Source organism: Bufo bufo, chromosome 9, assembly GCF_905171765.1.
Source record: "Bufo bufo chromosome 9, aBufBuf1.1, whole genome shotgun sequence".
NCBI lineage: Eukaryota > Metazoa > Chordata > Amphibia > Anura > Bufonidae > Bufo > Bufo bufo.
In genome coordinates this window covers 44,139,715-44,153,668 of record NC_053397.1, presented here as the reverse complement: position 1 = coordinate 44,153,668, position 13,954 = coordinate 44,139,715, and the positions used below count along the sequence as shown (strand labels likewise).

Genomic DNA, 13,954 nt, shown 5'->3' with positions numbered 1-13,954 from the left:
CATCGAGACCTCTCCCCTGTACTGCCATCATAAGGGTACGGCAGCATGTGTCACAGAAAAGTCTTACCACTTGCTGCCGCTCGACTGTTTTAGAACGGTGCTCGTCGAAGGCGAGTCCCAAGTTACTTACATTAAAATCTTTGGCGTAAAAGTCTTGCGTGACTTGCGACACCAAATCCAGCAGTGTTGCATTTTATGTGCTCATCACACTGCGACACCATTGACATCCACTATATAAAATGTCACGATGTAGCTGTACCCTAATGTACTTGGGTTGGGGGGGATAACTGTCAGCTAACAGCTAAGGTCTTTGGTCACCCTCTCTTCTAGAATTACAGTTGATCGGCTGACCTGTCCACAATAAAATCCCTTTAGGAATTAAAGGGGTTGTTTGGCCTTGGAGCAAACAACCCCTGAGGTCCTCCCCTACTTCCGAAACAAAAAAATCTCCCCTTCCCACAGTTCCACTGCTGCTCTGTTCCTGGCCACCAACCGTCCCCGCATGACCAGGTTTCGTGACTGCTGATTGAATTTCTTGAAGTAATGTACCATTCAAGCCCCTCTGACCGCTGAGACCTGTGATTGGCCGCAAGGGAGACAGGTACTTGCTATTTCCTGGTCCTGCGGAGCAGCGGTGGGACTGTACACAGGTGAATGTGTGTGTGTGTGGTGTTTTTGTACAGAGGAACAGGGGAGGACCTCAGGGGTTTGCCAGACAACACCTTTAATGGTAAATGGCCACTGGTAGCGGTCGGCAGAATGGTTGCTTTACCGGCCGCTTTCTGATGTCTTTGGGCAGTTTTTGCAAGAGGTTTTCTATAGTGATGTACATTCTGTTTTGCATATTTGGGCATGAACGCTCTTTGCTGGGCTTGAAGGACACTAAACCAAGGCCGGTTTATGAAAGTCAGCCTTGTCTATTAATAAAATGATGTTCCTTGACTCTTGATTTCATAACAGACTTATCTGGGCGTTGGTAAATTTCTGCTGTGGGCCCTTGCTTAAAAAAAAAAAACCTTATTACCAGAAAACCCCTTTTAAAGACTTTCTATGTAGTCCAGTGTAATGTTCAGTTTTTTTGCTGCTGTTCTTTGCTCATGGTTTCCATGCTCTTTTTCTTGTAGGCTTGTTTTGGAGTTTGACCTTCTGTCCTATGCCTTTGGCAAGTTCCACGTTGTGTTCTCCACCTGGATTTGCATGTTCCTGAGCACACTGATCATCCCCTATGTCCTCTTCTCGATGTGGGCCCAGGGATACAAGACCTCCTCACACCGCACCATACGATCTGTCTTCTATGGGTCACTTTACCTGACATTTCAGATGCTCGGCCTCGGTTTCTGCCCAGCATACATAGTGGTGCAACACAATTTACCCCCTGCTTCCAGGTTCATTGTCATCCTAGAGCAGGTAACCTATAAGTTGTGCTTCGGGAATATTTTTTTTTATTGCATTTGTATTAAACGGAAGTGACTTGTAATGTTATTTCATTTCCAGGTTCGCATGATCATGAAGGTGCATTCATTCGTAAGAGAAAATATCCCTCGGGTTTTGTCTTTTGCTAAGGAAAAGTCAAGTGAGTGTAAAACCATGGACTGAAAAGTATCTGTATGAGGACTTGGCAGCAGTTCTGCCATTGTTTTGTGATTTTTATTAATTATTATTATAATTTTTTTTGTGCAGTATGGATTTAGCGCTACCAGTTACTGTGTGTATATGTATGTGTATATATATATATATATATATATATATATATATATATATATATATATATAATTTATATTTATATTGTGGCAGTTTTGCACAATAAATGTTTCTGGATGGCTCTGGTTGCATTCTGAGAGCCATACTCTTTTATTTTTCCCTCTAGCTTTGCTGTATGAGGGCTTGTCTGATTTTGATACATATAATTTATTGAGTTTTTTTTTTTTTTTCATAGAATTTTTGGGGAATGGAATACATAGTGAACCATAAAAAAAAAAATCTGATAATCGGAGAAAAAAAAGTGTGTTCATGTGTAACACAAATGCCAGACAGCTGCATTTTGGTAATGTGTGATAAAGGGGTTCCCTGGGCATCTTGTCTAATTACCCTATGGTGCTAACCTGTGAAGGGAAGCTCTTTCATATAGTACTTGCTGTCCCTCACTCGCCCGATACCGCCCTCTTTGCCGCAGTGGCGTGCGCTGAGGGCTCTCCTGCCCAGATCCCAACCAGATATGGCCACTTCTTTTCCTGTTTGGCTGCATTCTAGTCAGTGTAGCCAAACGGGATAAGAAGCTTTTGGGACTCTGATGGAAGACCCTGCAGCTGAGACAGCGCTATTGGGGGAGGATAAGCGCTATGTAAAAGAGCTTCCCTCCGCAGGTTAGCACTATAGGTTAGGCTACGTTCACATCTCCGGCTGAGATCCGTGTCTGGCTTTGTGGAATTCAACAGATGATCGCTGGGTCTTTGACTATAATGGGATATGGCGGTGATCCAGCCGCTTTCTGGCATAAATGCTTTGGCCGGACAAATACCACTGCATGCAGCAGTTTTTGTCCGGCCGACATTTATGCCGGATCATCTGTTAGGATGATAACATAGCTTTAAGTAGACAAAATGCCTGCAGACCCCTTAAAAGGGTTGTCCAAGAGTTTAAAGTGTCACTGAGCTTTTCAAAAACTCAATGTTTTGTAGAGACAGCACTTCCCACAATTGAGAAGCGAGAAGCATTCACGTATCGCGCTCTCCTCGCTGCAGGAGACGGACTCGATAGAAGTCTAGGGCCCTGTCTTACTTCCATCTCCTCCATAGAAGGGCACAGTGTGTGAATGCTTCTCTCCCCTCATTCCAACGATCTGTGGGGGTCTCAGCACCCCCACTGATCAAAAGCTTTCATATGTCACTATGACCTATCAAAGGCTTTAGGAAACTTTCAGTGGCACTTTAAGAAATTATATTGGCTGTAGGAAATGTCCTACAAAACCTGTCCTGCTCTCAATATCATTTTATGCACTTTCCATTGAATAGTCATCTGTTCTGCTTAGGATTGTGTTGGTTTTTCACTCCTTTTATATTAGTTACTAGAAAATGTACTGTATGTATATTAGTTACTAGAAAAAGTCCTAAGGGTACTTTCACACTCGCGTTTTTTCTTTTCCGGCATTGAGTTCCGTCCTAGGGGTTCTATACCGGAAAAGAACTGATCAGTTTTATCCTAATGCATTCTGAATGGAGAGCAATCCGTTCAGGATGCATCAGTTCAGTCCCTCTTACGTTTTTTGGCCGGAGAAAATACCCCAGCATGCTGCAGTTTTCTCTCCGGCCAAAAATCCTGATCACTTGCAGGAATGCCGGATCCGGCCCCAAGTGTTCCGGCAATACTGATCTGTTCTTCTGGTCTGCGCATGCGCATACCTTTTTTAAATCTGTGAAAAAATAAATACTGGATCCGTTTTTCCGGATGACACCGGAGAGACTGATCTGGTATTTCAATGCATTTGTCAGACGGATTCGTCTGACAAATGCCATTCGTTTGCGTCCGGATTGCCAGATCCAGAAGCAGAGCTGCCTGCCGGAATCCTCTGCCACAAGTGTGAAAGTACCCTAACACAATCATGGTCACAGGTGCATATCCATCAAGCAAGCATACAGAGAAATGATAAAAGCATGGCTGCACAACATTTCACATGCAAACAATAGAACTGGGATCATTCCAGCTGGTTCCTGCACTGCCCTGAATATTGTAGGCTTAGGTAAGTACAAGAGAGGCAGTATATTTAGTGTTAGGGACCCATCTGCGGAAGCCACCTTGACGCCTGGTAGATGGGCCCGACACACGTTTGATCAAAAATGTGCCCAAGAGCTTCTATTTTTATTTTATTTCTACTAGGTATAATACCACTTTAATTTAGAATGATCCCCATTTCTCTGTTCTATTGTTTGCATGTGAAATGTTGTGCAGCCATGCTTTTATTAGTTCTCATTTATATTAGTTACAATTAATTCTGTTTTTCTGTCATTTAGCAGTTGCTCCAGTGCCAACAGTTTCTCAATACTTGTATTTCCTGTTTGCCCCTACTCTGATATACCAAGACAACTATCCAAGGTAAGTGAGGTTTTCACCTTTGTACTGTTTGACAGCACATGGCTGACCTTTGTCTACAACTTCCGTTTTCACACGTCTGTAGAAATTTAACAAAAGAAAATATTTATTGTGTAAAATTGGTTGTTTCGCCTCTTACTACTTGACGATCGTCTCCATGTAACAGATATTTTACTTAGGCCTCTTTCACACAAGCCAGTTTTCCGTCCGGATGGGATGCAGGTAGCGAACTCGTGGCATCCGGGAAGAATCCAGACCCATTCCTTTCAATGGGTCTGTGCGCATGAGCGTCGTCTTTCACGCATCATCTCTGCGTTCAGGGAAAAATCGCAGCATCTTCTATATTGGGCTTTTTTTTCACATGGCTTTGGCTCTATAGAAGTGAAATGGGGCTTGTGTGAAAAGCGGAAGCGTCCAGATGCAAATGCGTCTTTTACCGATGGTTGCTAGGAGATGTAAAGTGTTATTCTTCATCCACAATCCGTAGCGCTCGCGTGAAAGACTCCTTTATAGATCTGGAGGAAATTTTGCTGGAGAAGTCGCATTTGCCTAGGAGAAAAATTTTATGTATTTTGGTTTTTCAATGTGTTTTTTTTTTCTTTTTTTTTTTTTCTTGCAGGAATCCATCCATAAGGTGGGGATATGTTGCCACTAAATTTGCTCAGGTAAAGTATTACATCTAGGGATGAGCGAGTCGATTTGCATAAAACTTAGTTCCAGTACTGTACGGCGCCGGAGCTTCATACAGTATTAGAATGTATTGGCTCCGATGAGCCGAAGTCATTGCTTCACGAAGTCTCGCAAGACTTTGTTTAATTTCATAAATTTGTACAAAACATTTCCCGAACTCTGGTTCAGTTCCAAGGTACCACTTGGAACCAAACCCGAGTTCGGGAAATGTTTTTTTTTTTACAGTAAAAATTTATTTATGAAGTTATTACCCGAGGTCTCGCGAGACTTTGCGAAACAATAACTTCGGCTCATCGGCGCCAGTACATTCTAATACCGTACGGAGCTCCTGCTCCGTACAGTACCGGAACGAAGTTTTATGCGAATCGACTTCAGATGTTTCCAAAGTCTATTCACTCATCCCTAATTACATCCGACAGAAGCCATTATAATATGTAGCAATATAAGCTTGTACTTCTACCATTTCTGTCGTCTTTGGTGTGACCGCACTGTATACTGTTGTAATGCCGGTGGCTCGTAGATCCCTATGCAAAACAACTTATTCCTGGCCTATAGTATAGGGGATGTGTCTGTTCGAGGGGTCCAACCGCAGTGGAGAACACTGGCCCTGATTCTGCTGATCATAAGGCACCCCAGTGGTTGGACCTCGGCCGATCAGACTCTTATCCCCGACCTACAGGATAGGGGATAAGTTATTTTCATGGAATATCTCCTAAAGGGGTCGTCCGAGTTATGAAAAAAAAAAAATAGCACTGTAAATCTGATGGTCAGCAACATATAACTGAGCTAAGCAAGTTTTAGGCAAAAATAAATCAATTTCTTCATTTCCCTGGTTCTCTTCTGGCCCTTTGTTTACCTGCAATAACAACAATCTCTGTGGTTTCCCCATGAATATTTGTTCCCCTCCCTCTGCTCTGCAAAGTGAATGTCTGCCGTGAGTGACGTGTCTGACTGCTGGGATACTCAGCAGTTGCATGTGTAGGACTACAAGTCCCGTCTGTACAATGACACCGCTGATACACACAGGATCTTCCCCCTACCTTTTCTTCTGCAATGCTCTGCAGAACTCCTCCAGTCTGTGAGCTCCTGTGCCCAGCATTTGTCTCCTCACTGCCTGCATTTGCTCAGCAAAGCCTCCAGCCCTCTCTGCTGCTGAAGGGGTTGAAGAATCCAGGGAGAGGGCAGACGGCAACAGCTCAGCCAGTGCAGTGGGCGGGGCCAGCACAGTGATGGCAGTGCAGGGGGTGTGGCCAGCACAGTGACCTCTTTTGCTCAGACACAGACCTGCTCCTCCGGCTTGTGCACGAAACATCATCAGAGCATGGAGAGAAGCTGACATCACAGGTCATGTGACCCTTAGTGATATCTGAGAAAGGAGCCACTGCAGATGCAGTAAGTGCATGGTAAAGCCCTTGCATTTGATTAGTTAGAAACATACAAAGGGCCAAAAAATAACTCTGACAACCCCTTTAACTATGTTTTCTATTTTGCATAGGGATCTTCATTGTACCAGCCATGCCTGGACTATACGGCTTCCTTCACACACGTTGTTGTGTTTTTTTTGTTTTGTTTTTAAGGCATTTTGTTTATTTTATACTTTATTTTTTATTTTTTTATTTTTTTTCTGGTGTTCATCAAGTCCGATAGAGCATCTAGTAGGTAAAATGGCAGAAAAACATCAGAAAAAAAAAAAGCCGGCAGAACGCGGTGTGTGAATCTAGCCTTATGCTGTTGCTCTGACTGGTTGGTGGGTGCCATGTAGTTAATAGTTGAGGGCTCTCTTGTAACTTCAGTTTATGAAATGCTGGGCCTGGTCGATAAAACCAATGCAGGTTAAAAGCTGAGAATAATAACTAACCCAGCTTTTTATGTTGTGTGTTTTTTTTTTTTTTTTCTTATATGGTGTCTAGAGTAAATGAAAATCAGATTTTCTATAGACTGCTCTCCTGCATAACTTGTTCTTGTATGCAAGGCCCACTTTGTAGTAACGCCCATTATTGGGGATAATCTGTGGTATGTCCCTGATACACATTTGGGTTTCATGAAGGGTACTGATCCTCCTTGCGAAGATCCAGTGAGTGAGGAGTCCTGAGGGCAATGCTCCCTTGGGAAAAGGATTGTAAAATGGTTCTACTCCGCAGAGAGGAAAACTGTTTCACTTGGGTTGGTTGTTAACGTTACAGGATAGTCTCCTGTAGGTGGCGCTAGCGAATCAGTTTTCCTCCTTCTAGAGGAGAGTAATTTAATTGCCGCAAAACACGAACACCGGCAATGTGCGTTCCGCATTTTGCGGACCGCACATCGCCGGCACTCTGATAGAAAATGCCTTTTCTTGTCCGCAATTGCGGACAAGGGTAGGACATGTTCCAATTTTATTTAATTTTTTTACGGAACAGAAGTGCGGATCCATTTCCGGATCCGCACTTCCCTTAAGCAAATGCGGATGCTGACAGCACATTCCGGCCCCATTTAAAATGAATGAGTCCGCACCTGTTCCGCAAAATTCCGCAAAATTGCAGACCCATTTTGCAGACGTGTGAATGGACCCTAAAGGAGACTGTTATGTCATCCACTTATCTGTGGTTTTATGTTGCAGGTACTTGGCTGCCTCTTCTATGCCTACTATGTCTTTGTCCGACTCTGCATTCCACTTTTCCGCAACATCAGCCAAGAACCATTCAGCCTCCGAGTCCTGGTCCTGTGCATCTTTAACTCCATCCTTCCAGGTACTTGGGGAATGTGTCATCTGAAAATGACCTATTGTTTAAATCACTTTTTTATGTTTAACATATCATTTATTTATTTATTTTTTATAATTTTGGATGCTGTTCTTTATAATTTTCCATGTCAATATCTATATTTAAACAAAAACCATAAATTCCTGGAAGTTTTCTCACTGGCCACTAAGCCTAATAATAGGCGCCACTTCTTAATCTGTCCGATCACTTTACTGCAGTTATCTGCTTATCTGTCATTCTAAGGCTGGGTTCACATCTGCGCTGTGAACTGTGGCAGTCCTGGCGGAGGAACAGACTGCTGAGGTTTACCGTATCCGTCATGGCTGGATACCACCGTGCACCGCCGGATCCCCATTCACTGTAATGGGATCCGGCGGTAATCTGGCCACTTTCCAGTTCATATGCTGACTTTCAGCGGGACAAATTTTTTTTTTTGCATGTAGCATTTTTTGGTCAGGTTGAAAGCCGGAACAGTGCCGGAGTTCACAACACAAATGTGAACCCGACCTAATCCCGCCTGTAATAATTTCACCTCTGTGTATATTATCAGACAGGATCCACCATTCACAATAGATGATTCTCAAAGCTTATCTCTTCTTTCCTTGTACAATGACCTCTGCACAGGGCACAGACCATGCCTAGAAAACTCTCCCATAGAAGTCAATGAGGTCTCTTCCTGACCATTGTGTCTATGGGGCTGCCATAAAGCAATTTTCTGAATGCTTTCTGAATGCTGTTGAGAACAGCTCAGTCGAGATGGCCGCCCCCATAATCATGTTCAGGAAACAAAGTAAAAAAAATCTACAATCAGAAACTGAAAACAGATTAGAAAAAAATGTTTTAACTGGCAGATAAAAATTTGGTGATACCTTTCCTTTAACCTCTTGTATTTAGTGCCATGTTCCCTGTGCACATGGTTATCGCGTGTTCTTTCTTTGACAGGTGTGCTGATCCTCTTCCTGGCCTTCTTCGCCTTTCTGCATTGCTGGCTCAATGCCTTTGCCGAGATGCTCCGTTTTGCTGACCGAATGTTCTACCAGGTGAGGAGATGGATTTGATGACGTTTACTTTGCCCCTTCCTCTGACGTCTTGCAGGTTTTCACATAATTAGGAGGACTTTTGTTAGTTTGTTATAATTGCAGAGTCCTGTTTAATATAGTTTTTGACTTCACAAATTCTTCATTTAACCGGAACCGTTCTTAATGCGCGATCTGTCGTCTTTTCAGGATTGGTGGAATTCAACTTCATTTGCAAACTATTACCGTACCTGGAATGTGGTTGTACATGACTGGCTCTACTACTATGCCTATCGGGACTTCCTCTGGGTAAGATGCTGAACCTTCTCTTCAGTACTAGGAAATACTTACGTCCCCATCATTATGGATTGTTAAAGTGGTTTTCCCAGAGTCAGAATATTGATGGCCTATCCTTTAAGAGGGAGCATTAAGATCTGATTAGTGGGGGTCTGACTCCCGACACCCCCGCAGACTTGCTGTTTGGAGAAGCTGCAGCTTCTTTCTGCACCAGCGACGTCACATCCATTGGTCACGTGGCCTATGTGCAGCTCGGTCCTATTCAAACTGGTCTGAGCTGTAATACCAAGCACAGCCGCTGTACAATGTATGGTACTGTGCTTGGTATTCAGCATTCGCTGGAGCACCGGAGACTCTTCAAACAACTGATTAGTGGAGTACCAGGACCACGGAATGGACTTACGGATGTAAACAGCACACGGTTGTGCTGTCCACATCGTTTGTGGCCCCATTGTGATATGAGTCCACACCAAATCCACAAAAAACTCAGTTCGGATGTGGACCAAAACTACGGCAGTGTGCATGAGCCCTTTTACTCCTGGAAGCCCACTTTTAAGGCTGTATTCTCATTTGCTTGTGAAGCTCGGTTAGGAGCCTCCATTGCAGATTCTGTAGGGAAAAATAGTGGTAAATGTAGAGCAATTTTCCCAACCAAGAGTTGGACCTCAGTGGGGTCTTTCATGCAGTGCATCTGGCTCTGTGTTGGTTTCTGTCTGCAACAATGCAGATGTGAGTAGATCCTAACATTGTTGAATACCACAAATCCAGGAGGAGTTCCCTTTTTTAAAAAAAAATTTCATTTATTCTGTATGTTTTGGTTTTAGCTTATTTGAGATCATCGTCTACTTAACCTTTTAGCTATGTTCAGTCGTTTTAATTATTTTAATTCTTTCCTCCTTTTAAAGTTCTTTGGCAGGAGGTTTAAAGCGGCTGCCATGTTGTCTGTCTTTATGGTCTCTGCTGTGGTCCATGAATATGCCCTGGGCATCTGCTTTGGATTCTTTTACCCAGTTATGTTCATTCTGTTTGCGGGCTTTGGCAGTAAGTATTACTCTTCTCCAGAAAGATATGTTGCCTACACGTAGCACAGACTGCCATATCAGCTGAGCAGATAATGTTTATACATGGATTGTATAATATATATATATATATATATATATTTATATTTTCAGACATATTGGGGAGCGTTCTCCGCAGATTTGACCTTTGCATTGCAAAGAGTAAACTCCACATTGCAGCATTTCTGCAACAGAACTAATATATACTACCAATTACAAACCTGCAAAGTGCCGTTAGGGTTTTCAGCATCCATGCGTATTGTATGTGATAAAAAATCTGTAGTGACTGAACTCTTTCACCTCTGTTTTTTAACTTGGATTATCCATGGTACAGATGCTAATCACAATCAATGATTACTTGATGCTTTATTTCCACATCTGTTCCCATCACAGATATTTTTCTTATTTGTAATGTGTTAAATGTATTCCTTTGCTTGCAGTGATCTTTAATTTTATTCTCCACGACCGTCGCAGAGGCCCCATTTGGAATGTGATCATGTGGACGTCTCTGTTTTTGGGTCAGGGTGTTTTGCTGTGCCTTTACTCTCAGGAGTGGTACGCCCATCGTTACTGTTCACTCAGCAATGTAAGTTACAATCCACACAAAGCTAAATGGGGGCCATAAATGGTTATCAATTAAAGAGTAACAAAAATGGATGAAAGCGGCACAGCAGAAAAAAAAGTAAATGGTGTGCCTGCAGCCATGGAGACAATCCACTATCCAACTATATAATAACTATATATATATATATATATATATATATATATATATATATATATATATATATTTTTCTTTTTTTTATTAAATTAGTAATTGATAATACATAATTGTCAGAAAAATCATAAAAAATATGATTTAATAAAACATTATATAAATCCAGGTGATACTCCCCATCAATCCCTAATGTGATGATGAATCATTCTCACAAGTCCCAGTGAGAGGACTGCAACGTACCGCTGGTGAATAAAGAACACTATTTTTAATCACAACCCCGGAAGTGCTGTGGAATTTTTTTCTTTATCCATTTAAAGGGCTTATCTGTGAAACGATATTAAGAATCTATCCTTGGGATAGGTCATCAATATCAGATCTGTGGGGGTCTGACACCCAGGACCCCTGCCGATCAGCTGTTAGAAGAGGCCGGGCACTCAGTGAGCGCCTAGGCCAATGACGTTACTGTACATCGGTCAAGTGGCCTAGTTGCATCTCCGCCCCATTGAGGTCAAGCTAAGCTGCAGTACCAAACACAGCCCCTATATCATGTACAGCGCTGTAGAGCTCGAGCTCCAGTGAGCGCAGCAGCTTTTCGAAACAGCTGATTGTCAGGAGTGGCAGAACTCGGACCCCCACCACCGATGTGATAATGACAACCTATTCTGGGATAGGTCATCATTCTTTTTACAGGATAACCCCTTTAAGGTTTTCATTAGATTTGATAATCACGGGTCATAGTGTGAGTATAACCAAGGTGGTGTATTAGGCCACTTTCAGACGAGCGAGTGTCACGCTGCAGACTTGCAGCGCAGACCCCCGTCCTGAACTCCCACCACTGCCGGGGGTCGCATAGCATTATATCTATTTATGATGCTATGTAACCCTTAGAGGTCTGGAATGTATTGGATAACACTGACAGCATTATGTCAGTGTTATCCACAGAACTGTGAGGGTTACATACCATCATAAATCAATATAATGCTATGCGACCCCCGGCAGTGGTGGGAGTTCAGGACGGGTGCTGCGCTGCGAGTCCAGAGCGTGACACTCGCTCATCTGAACGCGGCCTTAGGAGGACTAGGGTTTTACTTGACCGTAGATTTGCCATATGCTGATGATGATGTTTGTCTTACAGCCCACGTTTCTGGACTACTTGAAGCCACGCTCTTGGACCTGTCATGTTGAGGAGTTGAAACCATGAACTCGCAATCCCTGCGGAGACCGCGTCCAGCCCTCCGGTGCTGAATGATCTGACTTTCTCACTTTGTTACTGAATGTATTTTCTTTGTACCAACGTGGAAATAGTCTGCAGTCCGTGACTACAGATTTTGGAAAAAGAATCCTTCTTCTTTTTGTATAGCCAGCCAACTCCTCCTAAACTCCGATACCAGCGATGGATACACATCCAGGACGATTATTTCTCTATTGTGACTCTTTACTTATGGAATACGGTTTACAGTGGGTGTTCTCTACATAATCCGATATCTGGAACATCCATTACTTTGACCTTAAACCGTCCTTGACAATAATAGGCAAAACTTTGCGGACTGATGTTCTAATGCCTTTTGCACAATGCATTACTGAATGTATTCCCATTTGAAGCCAGCGTGGCTTGGATAGGACTGTGAGCGGTCCCTAATGTACACCATGCCACATCGAAACAAATGCTGCATTACTAAGCAATAATGAGGTTTGCAACATCCTTGCACCAAAGATTTCCTGATCTCTCTACCCTTCCTAGTCCTTTCCCTCCTCCGCATGTTTCTGTTCAAGTTGGAGAGAATCTTTTTTTTTTTTTGTCAAATTTACGGTTTGTCGCTCTCTTTAGGGCTCCCAAAACTAGATTATGTTGTGGTCCGGAAACCTCTGAGGTGGAGTTATCTAGGGTGCTTTTCACAGGTCGGGGCCTAGTTGGGTAAAAGCTGGTGGGGCTTATGTGGCAGCAAACCATTGTGCCTTGGCTGGGGTATTAAGATCCAGTGCTGGGGCAGCAATCTGAATACTTGGGGTAAGGCAAGATTCAGTTCTGACATAGGACTGCAGCAACGGGTTGGGGTGTGTAGGTTTAGAGCTGGGTGACGGCTTGTGATGCTTGTGTCATCCTGTATGTTGAGTTCCTTGCGTCCACAAGTAGCAGTTGATTGCATGACTTGTGCAAAGTCATTTCTACATTTGCCGGCTTTCTCCATTGACTTTTTTATGTTGTGAAAAAGAAAGTTTGTTGGCTAATCAGAATCTGATGGCTGTTTGACACAACACAAGTAGGTGTCTAGATGTGGCCTGTAGGGGGTGCCAGAGAGAGGTCCAATACCGTGCCATCATAACTGGTCTTCCGCCTAGAAGACGTGGGTTACACCGCTGCTGCTTTTTGTAGCACTCCGAAGAGGTATGTATTCCTTTCCGTTGCAGCTGGTAACAGCAATCGGTAGAACTACAAAACGTTGCGGCATAGTCCCAGCCTAAGGGTCTTCAATAGGGGGATATTTTCACACCGCAAATTTGTTGCAGAAATTTCTGTGGCTGTTCCATTGTTTCTGCAACCAGTTTGCCATTAGTGAGTATACCTTAAAGGGGTTATCCTGTTTCAAATGTTGATAAACTGTCCTCAGGATAGGCCGGGGTCTGAATCGCGGCATTGCTCGTATGAACACGGCTTCTTGTAATTACATGTCCTCTGTCCCATTCACATCAATGGGACGGAGTGTAACTACAGCGGCTCCTTGCCATTCAAACAGCTGATCGGTGGGGGTGCCACGGGAGTCAGACCCCTGCTGTTCTAATATTGATGACCTATCCTGAGGAAACAGGACAACCCCTTTAAGAGCCAGTAGTCCTGTTCATCGTGCACTATGGAGGTGTCACCCAAGGCACAAGTTGTATGTCCGTTTACGACAATCCTAAAATACCAAACCGTTTTTTTCTCGGTTCTCTCCTACCCTCTCCATACAGTCTCGCTCTCCGCTGTGGATCCTTCATTCTGTATGCCTCTGCTCCTCACTCATTCTTCCCTGAAGATGTGAACAATCTGTAGATATTCTAGTTGAGTGTAATGCATTTATTGGCTGTAAGTGAACTTGCGTTCTCAGTATTGCAGTTTCTGCAGCATGGGCAAAGAAAAATGCATTGAATGGCCTTGAGAAGAGAAGGGACAGTTCTCATTCCTGATTGTATGTTATTTAATTTGTTCTTTTGCTGTTTGACAGCACAACAATTGCACAAGGTTAGACCAAAATGAAGGACTTGAGCCGCGAGGATGCGGTTTGGTCACACGATGCAGTACGTGCTGCTTTAGGACATGAGAAGCCTTCACGCCAACCCGCCAGTCTGCAACCTGGATCGTCTCCCCTGTAATGG

At 43.4% G+C, this 13,954-nt stretch overlaps 1 protein-coding gene across 6 annotated transcripts in view; it reads left to right on the top strand.

The window, feature by feature from the left end:
* The window catches only part of SOAT1 (sterol O-acyltransferase 1), a 52,068-nt gene extending 38,585 nt beyond the window's left edge, over positions 1-13,483 (top strand). For 5 of the 6 annotated variants that reach the window (XM_040406619.1, XM_040406620.1, XM_040406622.1 and 2 more), the window contains exons 7-16: positions 1,125-1,407; positions 1,495-1,573; positions 4,008-4,089; positions 4,706-4,751; positions 7,373-7,502; positions 8,457-8,554; positions 8,741-8,839; positions 9,733-9,868; positions 10,326-10,471; positions 11,736-13,483. In XM_040406619.1, coding sequence (XP_040262553.1) covers positions 1,125-1,407; positions 1,495-1,573; positions 4,008-4,089; positions 4,706-4,751; positions 7,373-7,502; positions 8,457-8,554; positions 8,741-8,839; positions 9,733-9,868; positions 10,326-10,471; positions 11,736-11,801 — 1,165 coding nt within the window. In that variant the 3' untranslated portion in view covers positions 11,802-13,483. The remainder of the gene's footprint in view (positions 1-1,124; positions 1,408-1,494; positions 1,574-4,007; positions 4,090-4,705; positions 4,752-7,372; positions 7,503-8,456; positions 8,555-8,740; positions 8,840-9,732; positions 9,869-10,325; positions 10,472-11,735) is intronic. The other variant, XM_040406617.1, reaches the window with a different exon arrangement.
* The last annotated feature ends 471 nt before the right edge of the window (positions 13,484-13,954 follow it).